Source organism: Saimiri boliviensis, chromosome 8 (genome assembly GCF_048565385.1).
Source record: "Saimiri boliviensis isolate mSaiBol1 chromosome 8, mSaiBol1.pri, whole genome shotgun sequence".
Classification (NCBI taxonomy): Eukaryota; Metazoa; Chordata; class Mammalia; order Primates; family Cebidae; genus Saimiri; species Saimiri boliviensis.
The window spans coordinates 17,189,143-17,206,552 of NC_133456.1; the positions used below are offsets into that span (position 1 = coordinate 17,189,143).

Here is a 17,410-nt window from a genome sequence, read left to right on the forward strand (position 1 = left end):
CCTGTAATCCCAGCACTTTGGGAGGCTGAGGCAGGAGGATCACCTGAGGTCAGGGGTTCGAGACCAGCCTGGCAAACACAGCAAAACCCCGTCTCTACTAAAAATAGAAAAATTAGCCAGGTGTGGTGGCAGGAGCCTGTAATCCAAGCTAATTGGGAGGCCAAGGCAGCAGAATCACTTGAACCCAGGAGACAGAGGTTGCAGTGAGCCAAGATCATGCCACTGCACCCCAGCCTGGACAACAGAGCAAGACTGTCTCAAAAATAAATAAAAATAAAAGAAAATAAATATTAAAAAGGCAATTTTATGAAATCATGCACATTGATATTTTGTTTGAGACAAATACACAGGTTAACAAAATACTTCTACCACTTCAAAGAGTTCTGAGATCAAATGGAGATACAATGAGGGAAAAAAAAACAAAAAACCATTTGGGGCCAGGCCCAGTGGCTCAGGTCTATAACCCCAGCACTTTGGGAGGCCGAGGTGGGCAGATCACCTGAGGTCAGCAGTTTGAGACCAGCCTGGCCAACAAGGAGAGAAACCCTGTCTCTAACAAAAACACAAAAATTAGCTGGCCATGGTGGTATGTGCCTGTAGTTCCAGCTCCTCGGGAGGCTGAGGCAGGAGAATGGCTTCAACCTGGGAGGCAGGTGTTGCAGTGAGCCAAGATCACACCATTGCACTCCATCCTGGACAACAGAGATTCTGTCTCAAAAAACAAAACAAAACATAACAAAATTTGGACTATTTGAAGTTTCAATGTTACCTGTGAGGAACTGAATTCTCACCAAACTTCATCATAAGGTAAACAAAATAATCTAGATGTAGTTAAGATGCACAAGTGCAAGCCCTGAAGCTTGCAAAGAAAAAAAAGACTAGAAAAATACGCAATCTGTAACAGTGGCTGTCTCTAGGTGGTAGGATATTAAATGTTTAATTTCGTTTCTTATTTCCTAGATTATTTATAACAAACATGCGAAATATATTCTTTAAAAAAAATCAGGCTGGACATGGTGGCTCACGCCTGTAATTCAGGCACTTTGGAGGCCAAGGTGGGTGGATCACCTGAGGTCATGAGTTCAAGACCAACCTGACCAACATGGTGAAACCTCGTCTTAAAAAAAAAAAAATCATCTGCATATGATGGTTCTCACTTGTAATCTCTGTAATTCAGGAGACTGCAGCAGGTGTATTGCTTGAGGCCAGGAGTTCAAGACCAGCCTCTGGGCAACATACTGAGACCCTGTCTCTAAAAAAACAAAAAAGTAGCTGCTGGTGGTGTGTGTTTGTAGCCTCAGCTACTCAGGAAGCTGAGGTGAGGATGGCTTGACTCTGGGAAGTGGAGACTACAGTGAGCTGCAGTTGTGCCACTGTACTCCAGTCTGGGAGTGAGACCAGTGTCCAAAAAAAAAAAAAAAAAAAAAAAAAAAAAGAAAGAAAGAAAGAAAAAGAAGTGGGGCCTTTGAGAGGTAATAAAGTCAGTAGTGCTCTTATAAAAAGTCCTGTTCTCTGATCAGAGCTATCAAAAAAAGGCAAATTACAAAAAAGGAAAATGAAAAAAGCCCCAGAGAGCTGCCTTGCCCCCTACCATGTGAAGTTACAGCAAGACAACAAATCTGCAGACTTCTTGATGTTGGATTTCCCAGACTCCAGAACTGCGAGAAGTAAGTTTCTGTTGTTTTTAAGCTATCTGGTTTATGATAGTTTGACACAGCAGCTGAACAGACTAAGATTGTATCCTTAATGACTTTTAATCATGGAGGATAAAGTTTGTTGTGCGTAAGATGGAATTATGTAGCATATCTGAGAAACATTTCTAAGGCTGGGTATGGTGGCTCATGCCTGTAATCCTAGCCCTTTGGAAGGCCAAGATGGGCAGATCACTTGAGGCCAGGAGTTCAAGACCAGCCTGGCCAACATGGCAAAACCCCGTCTGCTAAAAATACAAAATTAGCTGGGTATGGTGATGCATGCCTGTAATCCCAGCTACTTGGGAGCGGCATGAGAATTGCCTGAGCCTGGGAGGTGGAAGCTGCAGTGAGTCGAGATTGCACCACTGCACTCCAGCCTGGGCAATGGAGTGAGACTTTTTTTTTTTTTAAGCATTTCCATTAAAAAGAATAAAAAATAAAATTACATTTCTGCAAAGTACTAAGTTTTCAGTTATTCAGTTATCCAGAAAAATTAATTCATCTACTATTTACTTTGTAATCATAGAGTATAAGTAAACTACTACTGAGCAATGACTAATAATGGACATTAGTGCTTGGACATGTGACAACAGATTTTCCCAACAAAAATAAAATGCCAAATACAATTCTAAACATTAAATCATGGTTTCCAGATTTCAAAAGAGAGCATAAAAAAAAAATTACAGGTTGAGAATTAGGTGTTTTCTACCTGCTTATTTTGTGAGTAAGCTATTTCCTAAAAAGTATTACACTGCAATACAGTAATAGAATTAGAATTTAGGCCTTTTCCTGTCTAAAATGGTAGCCAGCCACTAGCCATATGTAGCTACTGAGCGCTTGAAATGTGGTTAGTCTAACGTATCCACTGGATTTAAATGATTTAGTACAAAGAATGAAAAGTATCTCAGCAATAATTTTGTATATTGGTTATGTGTTGAAATGATAATTTATTAATTTCAATTTTACTTTTTAAAAAGTAAAACAATGCCGAGCACAGTGGCTCATGCCTATAATCCCAGCATTTTGGAAGGCTGCGGCTGGCGGACCACTTGTGGTCAGGAGTTCGAGACCACCCTGGCCAACATGGTGAAACCCCATCTCTACTAAAAATTCAAAAAAATTAGTTGAACATGGTGGTGCACGCCTGTAATCCCAGCTAGTTGTGAGGCTGAGGCAGGAGAATCTCTTGAACCTGATAGGTGGAGGTTGCAGTGAGCTGAGAATACGCCATTGTACTCTAGCCTGGGTGGCTGAGCGAGACTCTGTTTCAAAAAATAAAAAAGTAAAACATCTAGTTTTAATTGTCTTTAGCAATATACTACTAGAAAATTTCAAATTATATCTGAGGCTTCCATTCTATTTTTATTGGACTGTGCTGATCTAAACACTTCAAGTTAATGTAACTCTTAAAGTAGGTAATTTGCACAATGGATAGGAAAGGGAGGCTTAGGGAGCTTGAGATCTGTATTCAAATCTTGACATCTTCAGTGAGTGTGTGAGCAAGGGCAAGTTACATTACCTTCTGGAGTCTGTTTCCCCATCTCTTAAATAACACAAATGGTTAAGAAGTCTGTTGTACTGCCAAAACATACATATATACAGACATACATACATACACACATACATACATTTATTCCATTCATTCATTCATTCATTCATTCATTCATTCAATTGGAGACACAGTCTTGCTCTGTCGCCCATGTTGTAGTACAGTGGCATGATCTCCGCTCACTGCAACCTCTGCCTCCCAGGTTCAAGTGATTCTCCTGACTCAGCTTCCTGAGTAGCCGGGATTACTATTGCCTGCCACCACGCCCAGCTAATTTTTGCATATTTAGCGGAGATGGGGTTTCCCCATATTTGCTAGGCTGGTCTCAAACTCCTGACCTCAGGTGATCCACCCATCTTGGCCTCCCAAAATGGTGGGATTACAAGTTCGAGACACTGTGTCTGGCCCCAAAACATTTATTTAATGTGAATTAGCTTATGTACAATTGGTCAATAGGGGAAAGATATTATACATGCATTTCCCCCCAACATATTACTGATTTGAAGTGATCAGAGGTGGGTTTTCCACAGTTAAAAAAAGGCTTTAGTGATATGTAAAAACCTTAAGGAAAAAAATAAAATGTCCCAGGTGTTCTTTCTTCTGGTTTAAGATGATGTTTAGTGGCTTCATGTCTGGCTACATTTTCCACTTCATCAAACCATCTGGTAATGTGTAGGATAAATAAAAAAGCTAGAGATTTCCAAGTCTTTTAAAAAAAAAATGTGATTGATAAATCAGGCTACTCCTAGATTAGAATGTTAATTTTGATAAAACTAGTCTAAACTAGATTTACTTGTACTAGTATGTTTATTAGGGTTATGGTTTTTGTTAGTGCTCTTATAAAATTTTGTTAAGTTTTGAGTGGTGTGTGTTTTTTCTCCATAGACTGTTACTTGACTTATTGTTTGGCAGAATATCAGGATTTCCAAAAATGCAAGTATGGCATTACAGCAGAAACATCTGGATATATATAAACATACTGTCCCCATTCCAAACTGCCTTTTAATTCTGAATTTTAAGTTTTCATTAACTGAGAGAATACTTTGAGCTAACACAATGCTACTCTGCTAGACAGGAGTACAGTTTAGTCAATGAAATTAGTGAATATTTTACTGAATTTTGTCTTTATTTAAAAAATTACAATTCTAGTACTAGTAATAAAGAATATAAAATTAAATACAAATGAGAAAACGATATCTGTATTGCTATTTGGTCTGTATCTGATGCTCACTGGAAAGATGAAATGCTAGAAATATTCAATAAGACTTTTCTAAAAGGTGAAATCTAATTTAGAACCTAATGATGTTTTAGTTCTCTGGATATGGAATCCCACATCTGACTTTGTGTACCTGTTTTTGGGGGTACATTACTTATGAAAGTAGGGGCTATCTTTTTCATAGGATTCTTGTGAAGCTTAAGTGAAATAATATGTATAAGGGATTTAGCCACATTTGGTAAAGAGAAAATTCATAAAAACGACAACTATTATTATGTCAGAGTGTATTAAAAATGGCATAATTCTTTTTTACACCTAATGTCGGATCACACGTAAAACAATCAGTTAAATACATTTTATCTGAAAACAAATTTTGAAAAACTTTGTTGAAAAACATAGAATTATCACAATAAGGAGTCAATGTCTGAAAGTCTTAAAAAGTACAAGGTAGTAGGCAATTTTGCCAAGGCTACATACAGTTCAAAAAGTACAAATGAATAATCTAATTTCATAAAATTTTCTCTAGAAAAATACTTTTAATTCATCAGAATTAACAAATAGCTGATTATTTTTACTATTTGAAAACAAAGTTAGCACTTGCTAATAAATAAAAACACAAGTTTTGATGGAAGTAGCATTTCTCTCTTCAAAATAAAAACCTAAAGTGAGTATAATAAAGTCATATTGTGCTGTGGGAATTGCCTTTTTTATGAATTAATACTTTTAAAGACAAGTGTTCCTGGGGCATGGAGAAACAACAAGAGCAATAGAGAAATGACAGGGAATGTGACTTTTCCTTTTTCCAGCAATTCTCTCCCACAATGGTAGCTAGTTCCTATTTCTAGAGGAAAATGCTATGTACATAAAATATATTCAGTTAATAATTCTGCGATCCATTCAACAAAATTATGGCTCTAAGATGATCACTTCCTATACAAATCATTGGAGAAAATTAAAAATATATTTTCTGGTTCTGTTTAAGAATGAACAACCAATGTTTCCCTTTGGAGTCCTATGAGCTTTTTTTTGAGAATGGGCTCTGAAAACTAAGTGACAGATCAAGATCCAGTTTTAGAAAACAGGAAAGGGATACGGTAGGAAACAGAGAAAGACACAACTCCTAGGGCAGTGGTTCTCAAAGCAGCAACAGCATGAGTGAGAAATGCAAATTATCAGGTCCCACCCTAGTTTTGCAGAATCAGAACTGGTGGGATTCAGGAATCTATTTTAATACATTTTGGGGGATTCTGATGCGAACTCAAGTTTGAGAACCACTCTATTAGGGAATCCTGATTCTATTACCACAGAGGATTCTGGGGCATCTGTTAATGTTTACCCTTTATTTAAAAATAATTTAATATGAACTTGGATCTTTATATACCCAATTTATGCTAAAAATCAAAGGAGGATTTCAAGTTTTTGCTTGAATTAGTTGTTTCCTGCATGATTTATGTAATTTTCAGATTAAAAAATTAAAATTCTAAGTAAAGACAATGTTAGAGTCCAGCAAGTTGGCAGGCATGGCTGCTTACCTCTTCATAAAGCCCAGATTTTGGGTTAGTTTTCAACCCTGTAAGTCCAGAACCCAATTTTATCACTTCAAGGCAGAAATATGAGGGCCTTGGGAAAGCTAAATCAGAAGGCCTGACTGATAACTAGAAAGTCAACTTTTAAATTTACTTTGAGATTATAACTCCTAAGATGACTAGAAGATTCAAATCTAATGTTCTTCTTTCAGGGCTAGCTACACAGAAAATCAAATTACTATCGGCTGACTGCAGACACATTGCTTCAGAGTAGAGTTGGGTGCTCTCATTTAGACACTAGCTCTGAAAGCCTGGGGCATCAGCAGCAACTGCAGGCTCCTAGTCTTCAGGCAAATTCTTACATAGGTGGTTCCTGCCCATAGGGCACTTAGCCCATTATACTTCCATTTGGAAAATGCTATAAAACAACTAAAGAGGTGCACTGTCTTATCAGACTTGGGAGGCACACTGAGTCCTTAACTCACCCATTCATTACCACTTATGGGCCAGGTCCTGTGTAAAGCATAGGGACTAGAAAACTATTAAGACAATTCTAACACTCAAAAGACTTGTAGAGGGAGGGGAGAGTGTAAAACTATATATTACTTCATAACTATAAAACAATGCAGTAATGCAATAATACAAATATACACAGAATATGAGAAACTCCCAGATGCTACACTTAGAATGGGGCGGAGGACGCTCAGGAAAGTCTTCTTTAAGATGATGCCTTTTCCGGATGGGGGCAAAAGACCGGGAAAGACACAATTTATTTACCATTGTAATGATTACTTTGTAATGACTGTAAATGTAAACCATTGTAAATGATTACTTCAATGTACTTAATAGTGATACTAGTTTTCATAAAATGAAAATTTCTAATTTTACCTAAAATCTGTGCTAAGTGAGGCATTAAATCTTCTGTGCAGTTTCAAACCGAATTTGGTGGAAAGATACGTGAATCGGTGAAAAATCCAAATTATGAAAGAGTACAAAACGGTTTTGTTTTGCTTAAATTACTTTCGACTAACACAGAAAGAATAAAAGTGTGTGCCAAACAGAGCTCTCAGGATTGAGCTTTGACCATTTGGCACAATTTTTACTTGAAAGTAATTTATTTGAACAGTGACTTCCCTTACTGACTATCTCGTAAGGTTTCTGAAAGCAGTTTGTTACACCAAGGAGGGATAAAAGCGGTAATTTTCATGGTTTTTCAGTTTAATATGTACTTCTTGGAGTAGGGGGAAAAGGCAAAGAAAAAGAGCAAAAGCAGGAAATACTATTAGATAAATTAGCCTAGATTCTGTGGCTTCCTTTTCTAAATCTCTTGCTATGAGATTTAGTTCGTAACAATTTCCTGTAAATAAAGACCTCCGTAAAATGTTAACTCGCAAACAATAAAACCTAAATCGTCTTTGCATTCTCATTTTCAAAGGGAGTGAAAATATAGATGCGATGCGGCTACTGCGGCCCCTGGCACTCTGCCTCAATTCAAAAGTTAGCACGTTGCGCTAAGGTGGCTCTGAGCACTCCCCTCAGACCCCGCTTCCCCCCGAGAGGAGCAAGAATGCACCACCGGAGTCCCTCCCCTCCTACTCCTTACAGTTCCAGCACCGGTCCGACGCGAGGGCTTTGTCCGACCTGTTCCACCTCCCACCCAGTGCACCAGGAGGGAGGACAGTCGCTCCTCCCGCAGGGCTGTGCGGGCGCGCATGCGCACCGGGGCGCCAGCCGGCCAACCAGCGCGCGCCTCACCGCCCGGCGTTCCCACCTGCCCTCGCCCCAGTGGACGACAAGTTCTGACGGGCTCCTAGCCTCAGTGCTCTCTGAGCCTCCCCTAACGCTGAATTCTCAGCTGGGCTCGCACAGCTCCACCCGCCCCCAACACTCTCCTCGCTCCGGCGACGGCAGAACGCTCAAGGCAAGCCCGGGCAGGGGGACGGGCTGCAGCGTGCCAGGCCTTCCCCTTACAGCGCCTGCGCGCATTCAACCTTCGGTAGTGCCCTGCCCCTAGCTAACGTCAGCACCCTGGTGACGGCTCCACCTTCCTCGCGCGCTCTGAGGCCCCCGCTCCTCCGCGTTCTTACCGGCTGCCCTGAGGGTTCTCGGCGTGCTCGGCTGAAAGCTTTAGGAGGCGCTAGCTGGCGCTCCAAGTAGGCCGGAGCGAATCGGAAAATGATTGGCCAGCAGGTGGTGGGTCCTGACTCAAGGCCGGCAGGGAACGGAGAAGGGCAGCCGAGCACGCGCTGGATCCTGGGGAAGAAAGGGACAGCGGGCGCTGGAGGACGCGCGCACGCGCCGTATGGTCCCTCGCCCCGGGCGCCCTGGGGGCAAGCGAGGCTCTGCGGGACTCCTGGAGCTGGTGCCGGGGGTCAACTCTCAGTGGAGAGCCTTGGATTTTAGATGTCTCATTTAAGTATCCCTTTTGGTTTTCATTGTATAAATATAGCTAACTTTTAAACATTTATTTTCCGGCCTACGTTGACTTTGGCCCTCTCAACACATTTTTAAACGTTAAGCATTGTCTAGTCAGCATTAGCGTTTTACTGTTTTAATTTTGTTCCTGTAACTTTGATTTTACCCCCCAGAAACTGCCACAGATAAAATCAAGCAAATAGAATTGATAACTAAGATCGCCTGGTGGCCGTCAAGCAGACCATCCTTAGGCAAAAACTTCTTACTTGGGGAATTTAGAAGTAACTAAACTTCCCTGTTATCTAAAGCAAGCATCTGGTACCAGGCTTCTTCCCCCCAAATTTAAAAGTAACTAGAATTTCTAAATTAACTAGAATCTCCAGAATGCACGCGTGTTAAAACTCATTATGCACCTCTTGCTATCTGCTCCATGCCCCAATCATCCCCCGCCCCCGCCATCCAGATAGCTATCACCCACATACTTGGCACAAAAGTTACACGTGCGCCACTAGTACAGAGTTCTCAGAAAATTCCCCCACATATTTCGCCTCTCCACAAGGTGGCAAATGGAGATTTGGGAACAATTCCAGTTCATGCCCCTTTTTCAATGTCTGATCTTTGTCAAATTCAATCCAAGTTGGGTTTAGGCAGGATCCCTCTAAGTTCATTCAAGAATGTTGGGCTTAAAAAAAAAAAATGTTGGGCTTTATTGCCTTTGATTCAACCTGGCAAAACAGATTTGTAGGTATTAATTATTTGCTGTTCCCACGAAGAAAAATAACGCATATGGTCTTTAGCTCAAGCTTGGGCGGACAAAGCTCAGCTGGCAACCCTAATAATGGAGGTGGGGCAGAAGCTGTCCATGACACAGAACCCAACTGGCAATACCAGGCTGCCAATGCCAGCCCAAACAGAGATGGGCAGACAAGATTATATGATAACTGGTTTGTTAGAAGGAATAAGACTGTAATAAAACCTGTTAATTTTTCTGAATTATGAGAGATCACTCAGGAGCCAAGAACCCTGCCCTTTTGTCCAAGCTACGCTGATGGAGACCATACATAAATATACAAATTTAGACCCTGAAAGTCCTGAGGGCCAATCCTTTCTGGCCATATATTTTATAAGTCAGGCCTCCCCGGACATCAGACAAAAACTCCAAAAATGAGAGCAAGGCCCATAAACTCCCTTTCGTACTTTATTAAAAGCAGCCTTTAAGGTTTTCAATAACCAGGAGGAAACATCAAAAAGAAAAAAAAAAAAGGCTCAATTAGAGGAGGAAAAATGCTGTCACCAAGCTAATTACAATGAGACAGCTAATGCTCATTCTTTTTCATTAGCCAATAACCCCAAGGCTCATCCCCATAACACTAACAGAACGGGGAGGCCTGTCATTAATGCAGGAATCAAGGACACTGAAGGTGAGAATGTCCCAAACCTCCAGGTTACAAGCCATCTCTAGGACCCTGTCCTCACTGCAAACAGGACCCGTCCTCACTGCAAATTGGAAGAGTCCCTCCCTCCCTCGTGAAGGTGGGCCACCTCTTCCTTCTAGGCTATGACAGTCACAACCTCACCAACCTACCTGACAAGGGGGTCCTGCAGAACGAGGGTGAGGGCAAGGGCAAGGGCAAGCACCTCTAAATCTATTCCTGGATTATGATCAAGTCTCTGAAATGTCAGTCATCCATCCTCTAGATCAGGCGTCCCCAAACTACGGCCCCGCGTGCCGCATGCGGCCCCCTGCCGCACTTCAGGAAGGGGCACCTCTTTCATTGGTGGTCAGTGAGAGGAGCACAGTATGTGGTGGCCCTCCAATGGTATGAGGGACAGTGAACTGGCCCCTGTGTAAAAAGTTTGGGGACGCCTGCTCTAGATGACTGATGGGGCCTTGAAGCCATCCAGGCCCCTGTATTTTCCATCGCTATGGATCAGCACAGGGTAAATCTGATTGTGGCTGAATATGAGTAACAGATGGTGTTACTCATAGATACAAGGGCCAGTTATTCAGCTTTAAACATTTACTATGGCCCAATATGCCAGTCCTCCATTTTCCTCATGGGCATTGATGGAAAACCCCAATGAGGCTGTTTCACACAGCCACTTCCTGGTAAAATGAAAGGCTATTCCTTTACTCCTTTTTAGCCAAGCTGCCCTGTTCCATTATTAGGTTGTGACTTACAAAATTACAGGCTAATTTACAGCTAAGGCCCCACCATCTAGCTGTATTAACACTTCACCCAAAGAGCTCCTGCAGCTTCTCCCAGATAGTAATCTACTTCAGTATGTGGATGATTTACTAAACTGTAGTCCTAACAAGGCTGTTCCAGACCAAAATACAGTATTAGTACTAAACAAACTTGCTAATTGTGAGTACAAAGTATCTCCTTCTAAAGCACAAATATCCACACAAATTGGTTCAATTTTGGGGTCTTACTGTAATTCCCCAGTGAAAAAGCCTTTGCAGTGCTTGTAAAGATCTTAAACACGACACCTGTAGCAACTAAACAGCTTCAGTCATTTTTGGGTAAGGCTGGGTTTTGCAGAATATGGATTCCTTCCTTTGGGTTCATAGCAAAGCCTTTATATGAAGCCCTCAAGGGAACTAAGGAATAGCCTGTATTCTGGACTAATGATATGAGGCATGCCCTAAACACTTTAAAACAGGCTTTAATCTCGGCCCTGACCTCCGCCCTACCAGATCTGACTAAGCCTTTCTTTTTGTATGTACACAAACAAAAGGGAATAACTGGGAGTCTTTGCCCAAGATTAAGGGGCCTTCTAAGGGCCAAGTGCCCTATAGCATGTTTTTAAAGAAACTTTAGACCTAGTATCCCAGGGATGGCTTAAGAGCCTTAGCAGCAGTGGCCTCTTAGACAAAGAAGTCTTAAAAATGTATTACCTGCCCCTCCTGGACTCTTACGGTTTTGTGGCACTGCTATTAATTATTTAAACCCTTTTCAAGCTTTGGCCCTATCCCACCTTGATAATTCTCTTCATTATGATGATAGTACTCTGGGTATAATAGCTATGACCCAAATCACTGTCTTAAACATAACTTCCAATCTAGAATCTCATTCTAGAAGAAAAAGGGCCTTAGGACTTACTGTTGGAGTAGTGGGAATTATTACAACTCTTGCTCCTTGGGGAAATTGTACTTATCTTGAAATCACACTATGGGAACTTACTGCCTCCCTCGAAATAGCTTAGCAAAAACTAGCACAAGTTTGTCAGCACTAGAAAAGTCTTTAGACTCGCTAGCAGGAAAGGTTTTTTGATAATAGAAAAGCTCTAGATTACCTCCTAGCTGAACAAGGAGGAGTCTGTTATTAACAAAATTTTTGTGCTGTCATTAACAGAATCTGTTGCACCTACATTAATGTGTCTGAAGAAGTGGAAACTGATGTCCAAGAAAATTTCAAACAAACCACATGGCTACACACACTTTCTCAAAGTAACCCAAACTAGGGCAAAAATCACCTGGCTTCTCCGATTCCTTGGACCTTTATTCCTCATCATTCTTCTTCTAATATTGGTCCCTGGCTCTTTAATGCTCTGATTAAGCTTCTATTTTCCAGAATACAATGATTCACCTGCAGATGATTATGTAATCCCAATACCAGCCTGCAACAGCAAATTCCACTTATATGGAGTCTCTTAATGGAATCCAGTGTCTCCCTGTCCCCAATAAGCTTTTCATGAGCTTCATGACAGACGGCAAGAAAGGGAAAAACACAACTTATCTCCTCAATGCTCCCTTTCAGCAGGAAGTAGCCAGACAGACTTGATAACCCCCTTCACTGTGCCGTTTTCCCTTTCCTGAAACCCGAATAGGCAGCAGGTACACAGGAGCATGGAGGGGATAGAAAGGGTCAAAGATGTGACCAAGATATCTATCAGAGGGAAAATGAGGAGAGTAAAGATCACCTGGTGGCCATCAAGCAGACTATCTGCAGGCAAAATTCCTTACCTGAGGAATTTAGAAGTAATCAGACTTCCTCATTATCAAAAGCTGGCATCTGGTACCAGGCTTCTTTCCCCCGAATTTGTAAGTAACTAGAGTTTCTATACATCTCCAAATGCAGGCATGTCAAAACTCATTGTGAAACCCTTGCTAACATCAAGGCACCAAAATATCTACAAATATAATCATTTATCGTTACCTACATGGCTAATATGGTCCAAATTACCCTTAAGCTCCTGCTTTAAGGTCTACAAATACTCCTAAGGAAAAATCCACTGAGGTGAGCTCAGTTCTCTCTTGCTGAAGCACCCTTCTGCATCTTTCTGCAGCATTCTTTCTATCTAATGAAACTTCCTTTTCAAACCTATACTGTTGTCAGTAAATTCTTCTTACTTCCTTTTCAAACCTATACTGTTGTTAGTAAATTCTTACTACCCAAGAGCCTACACTTTTTGTTGCTGGGGCTCTGACACCTCATCCAGCAATTAACGCTCCTTTCCCTTTTCTATCATTTGGCACTGCTGATACGCAAAAATGCCTTTATTTGTTCCAGCAGTAAGCCTCTTATCATTAGAAACCAGTCTAGTCACTTGTGATCCATTCCATCCAATCCCATGTTTCCTAAAAGCTTAATTTATCATCCCTTCCCTCCTGCATCTTCATCCTAATACATCTTTGCCACCAGCATCTCAGCAGTCGCTTATTTCTCTAATTCCTGTCTTAGGGTTTCAGTTATTATTTGTAGAAATGACTAACTACAAATTGCCCCGTTTCTATTCTCCCCTTGCTTTCAAAGGTGCCTCAAAACGATCTCTAAACCTAATTCATTTCCTAGGTGCTCCACTGAATTAATGGCAGGTTATAGTCACCCAGCTCCTCCATACTAAAGAACTGGGTATCTTTCTGGACGTCTCTTGCTTCACTTCCCCATATCCCATTTGTGATAATATGCATTCCACATTTCATCCATAGTAATCAGGCATTCTGGCAAGAGCTAGGATTTAACTTTCCTAGTATTGTGATGTTGCAGACTTATTTCAATGATGCTGCTATTTACCATATTTTGAGAACTCTCTTAAGAAATACTTTTGGTCCAGCCAGGCATGGTAGTCCATGCCTATAATCCCAGCACTTTGGGAGGCCAAGGCGGGCAGATCACTTGAGTCCAGGAGTTCAAGACCAGCCTGGGCAACATAGCAAAACCCCATCTCAAAAAAAAAAAAAAAAAAAAAAAACACAAAAAAAACAAAAAAACCCAAAACCCACAAAAATTAGCCGGGCATGGTGGCGCATACCTGTAGTCTCAGCTACATGGGAAGCTGAGATGCGAGAATCACTTGAGCCCAGGAGGTTGAGTTGGCAGTAAACCATGACCATGCCACTGCACTCCAACCTGGGCACAGAGTAAGACACCTTCTCAAGGAAAAAAAAGGAAAGAAAGAAAGAAATACTTTCAGCCCGCTTAGTCACAACTTGTTACCTTATTCATACTTTTTTCTCTAAACAATTTTAAATTATGGTTTAAAGTATCAAATTAAAGATGAAGACTACCTCCTTGGAGAATTTGCTACAGATTCTCAATATGACTTGTAAAGAGGAGTTTTAACTTCCTAAACTGGTTTGAAAGGAATAATCTTTGTTCAACTAATTAAGTTCTGGGTATATTTGTTTAAAATAATTGCTTTTAGTCATATCTACTGTAATGTACATAAATTTTCAAAACTCATCTAGTATTCTAAGATACACTAAAGGAAAACCATTTTGAGGGTAATTTAAACTTTTTTGGTATAATTCAGAAAGCATTCTGAATTTTGGTGTTCATTTTCACTATTATTCTCTATTACAGATGTAGTATAGCTTTAGAGACTAGACTGAGAACATCTAAACCTATTTTACACCTCTAAATGTTTTTCTGAAAACTTCAGTTACCTGCTTGCATATTTTCCCAGTTATGTTTCCCACTTATTAAATGCTGCACAGTATTCAGTTTTGGATTTCAGAATAAATAGGGATTTATCATGCTTAGTTTCTCTGAAAGTCAAAAAGTAACCTGAAAAGTCACTTTTCAGTGTGAATAAAATAACTGAAAATTAAATATCATAACAATTTTTAGTGCTTTAAAACTATTAACTTGCTGTAAGTCAATAAAGTCAAAAAGCTGAATATAGTGAAACTTCTTTATTTTTATTGCGTTTTATTTTCAACAATGATTACTTGAACTTAAAAAAAAAAAAAAAGAAGACTTTATTAACTAATGGTTACTAAAAAGCCAAACCTTTCCAGCCCACTTCATATTCTCATTTAACCATTTCAGGGCAGAACAATGTTCTAAACTATAAACCTGTTCCTTATTAACATTGACAGTCATGTGTTTGATGAAAAGTTTTGGATCCGATATACGAGCAGCCATAATTAACCTTTCTACTGCGGCTTGATAATCATCATTCCTCTGAGACTGGTTGTTTTCACACCTATAAAATGAATACCTCATAAAGTCAGAAACTCTTTAAACAGATATGCTATATGGTTTCTTCAAAAGATAGTCATTTACATTTATTGGTACTAAGCTATGACAGTCTTTTTACTATATTCCTCTAAAAGTGGCTTTCAAACTTTTTTGATCATGACCCACAGTAAGAAAGGCATTTTGCCCAGGGCTGGTGGTATAATCCCAGCGCCTGGAGGCTCAGGTTGGGGGGATCGCTTGAGGTTAGGAGTTCAAGATCAGCCTGAGCAACATAGCGACACCTTCATCTCTACAAAAAATTTAAAAACTAGCTGGGTATGATGACGTGGGCCTGTAGTCTCAGCTGCTCAGGAGGTTGAGGTGGGAGGACGGCTTGAGCCCTGGAAGTTAAGGCTGCAGTTAGCTATGATTGCACCACTGCACTCCAGCCTAAGTGACAGAGCAAGACTCTTAAAAAAAAAGACATATTATGACCCAGTATATACCTTCATACATAAACAATAAAACAAGACTTACCCTGATGACAAAAACCCTGATTTAAAAAATAATGCTGGTTGTAACACCCTAAATTGATTTCACCATACAAATAGTCTGCAACCCAGTTTGAAGAATACTGATCTAGAACACAGCTAATTACCTATATCTTTGTATTCTGAAAGTTAATAACTGCATAATTATTCATGAGAACGCATAAATTACTAAATGTAATCCAGTTTAGAATTAACATTCACATGTTAGTTTTACTTTGACACTAATTTTAGTTATAAGCAAATACTTAATATGTAGCTAACGTTTGGTGATAAATTGTATAGCTATAGGGCCTTTATTACATTTCTGGTTATTTTCTTCAATCCTGATTTAAAGTGCTTTCTTAAGTGCTAGAATTAATTTTTCTAACGAGTATTCTACCAGCTCTATCTGCAATCAATTGTGACTGCACTGACTTTCATAAAATTCACAACTTATGTCGGTTTTTCTTCCGGGGCAGGGAGTGGGAACTATTTAAAATAGAGATGTGGCTGTTACATTAAGCATGACTTTTTTCTTTGTGTTCACTGCTTCCTACTCTTGGTACCTATGCGATCCAGAGTGACAGGTGTAAGGACTTGCACTTGAGACAGGAACCAGTGGTTACAAGAAGGAAAGACTGGTCAGGTGCCTTCTAGTACATTCTTGCTTAGAAAGAGGTACCCAGGAATCTGGTAGGTGGTACAGATGCCAATCATGTGCAGTTTTAAAAGTCTAAAGATGAACAACATTCTCATAGAGGTAAATGTAACAAGGCAGGGCTCAGCATGATTATAACAATAGAGAAAATATATTGGCTTGGACAAAATCAAAGATTCATTAGGCATGTCACTAGTTATGCACTACAGTTCCAATACCTTCCAAATTCAAAAAATAAATAAAGAAGTTATATGTGTGTGGGGAATAGAAAGCTATGAGGAAAAACATGACCTAATTAGGATGATGAGGAGCTTAGATGCTTTAGCCACCATAGTGGTGGTAAATAAGGAAGCCCTCGGGGGGTGGGAGAAGACATCTATAAGAAAAAAGGAGAATTTTAGTTTTTTTTTTTGAAGGTAGAAAAAAAAAACTTAATTCCTAATTCTCCTCCCCTTAAGTGTGGGTTGGACCAAAAGAATCACCTACACCAAACAAAGGAGAGCAGAAGTGACAGGATGTAACTTTGGATAGTAGGTTGCTGGATGACAACTCTCCATAGGTCTTTCGAGTTTGTGAAGTTTTGCAAGAGTCACTGCCTACCCTTTGTTCTTAACTACAAGGATTATACAGTGAATGACCTTGAAAGATAAAGATAGTTTCTTCTTCTGGAGCAAAAAGCAGGTATGCTCACAGTCTTAGAAGATGGAGATAGTACCTCCCTGCAAAGCAAAGGGCAGGCATGCTTATTACTCATAAAAGATTTGGGTCTCCTAAGCTGGGCACTCCTCTCCTGTTAACAGAACTCATGGCATATGTAGGTATCCATGTGGGCCCACTTATGGGATGTAGGAGCAAGAGGAAATGATGCAAATATGTAGATAATCATGCTGTTTGCTGTACCACAAGTAATAAAATCCTCTGTTTTGAACACAGGAGTCTTATGTCTTATGCTACTATCTAGGAAACTGTGATAGGTTAGCTTGTAGCTTGCAGTTAGGGTAAAATTTCAAACTCTTTGCAGTTTTTGCTTGATATAGGTCAAAAAAGACCTTGTAGCTTCCTCCTTGCTTTGTCTTTCTTGGATCACTCATTCTGGGAGAAATTAGCTGTCAGTAATGTCATTTAACACTTAACCAACCTATGGAGAGGCCCATGTGGTGAACTGAGGCTTCCACCCAACAAGTAGGGAAGGATCCTCCAGCTCCAGCAAGCTATCACGTAGGTGACTGAAGTTTCTGACAACATCCTGACTCCAACTATGTTGAAAAACTCTGAGTCATATGAAAATCCCTGAGCCAGTACCATCCAGCTAAACCTCTCTGAAATTTCTGACCAACAGATTCTAAGATACTATTTGCTGTTTTAAGCCATTGGGGCCAGGGATAATTTATTCCACAGCAATAGATAACTAA

The 17,410-nt window shown here is 40.2% G+C and overlaps 2 protein-coding genes across 5 annotated transcripts in view; both read right to left on the reverse strand.

The window, feature by feature from the left end:
• TCAIM (T cell activation inhibitor, mitochondrial) overlaps positions 1–8,259 on the reverse strand; it is a 68,136-nt gene extending 59,877 nt beyond the window's left edge. For 2 of the 4 annotated variants that reach the window (XM_003926222.4, XM_010336980.3), the window contains exon 1: positions 7,589–7,937. The gene's annotated coding sequence lies outside the window, so the exon portion shown is untranslated. Of the gene's footprint in view, positions 1–7,588; positions 7,941–8,072 lie in introns of those variants that run through there. The other 2 variants (XM_003926221.4, XM_074404021.1) reach the window with 2 other exon arrangements.
• A 6,268-nt stretch (positions 8,260–14,527) lies between these two features.
• The window catches only part of TOPAZ1 (testis and ovary specific TOPAZ 1), an 88,401-nt gene continuing 85,518 nt past the window's right edge, over positions 14,528–17,410 (reverse strand). The window contains exon 20 of the mRNA XM_003926220.1: positions 14,528–14,835. Coding sequence (XP_003926269.1) covers positions 14,616–14,835 — 220 coding nt within the window. The 3' untranslated portion in view covers positions 14,528–14,615. The remainder of the gene's footprint in view (positions 14,836–17,410) is intronic.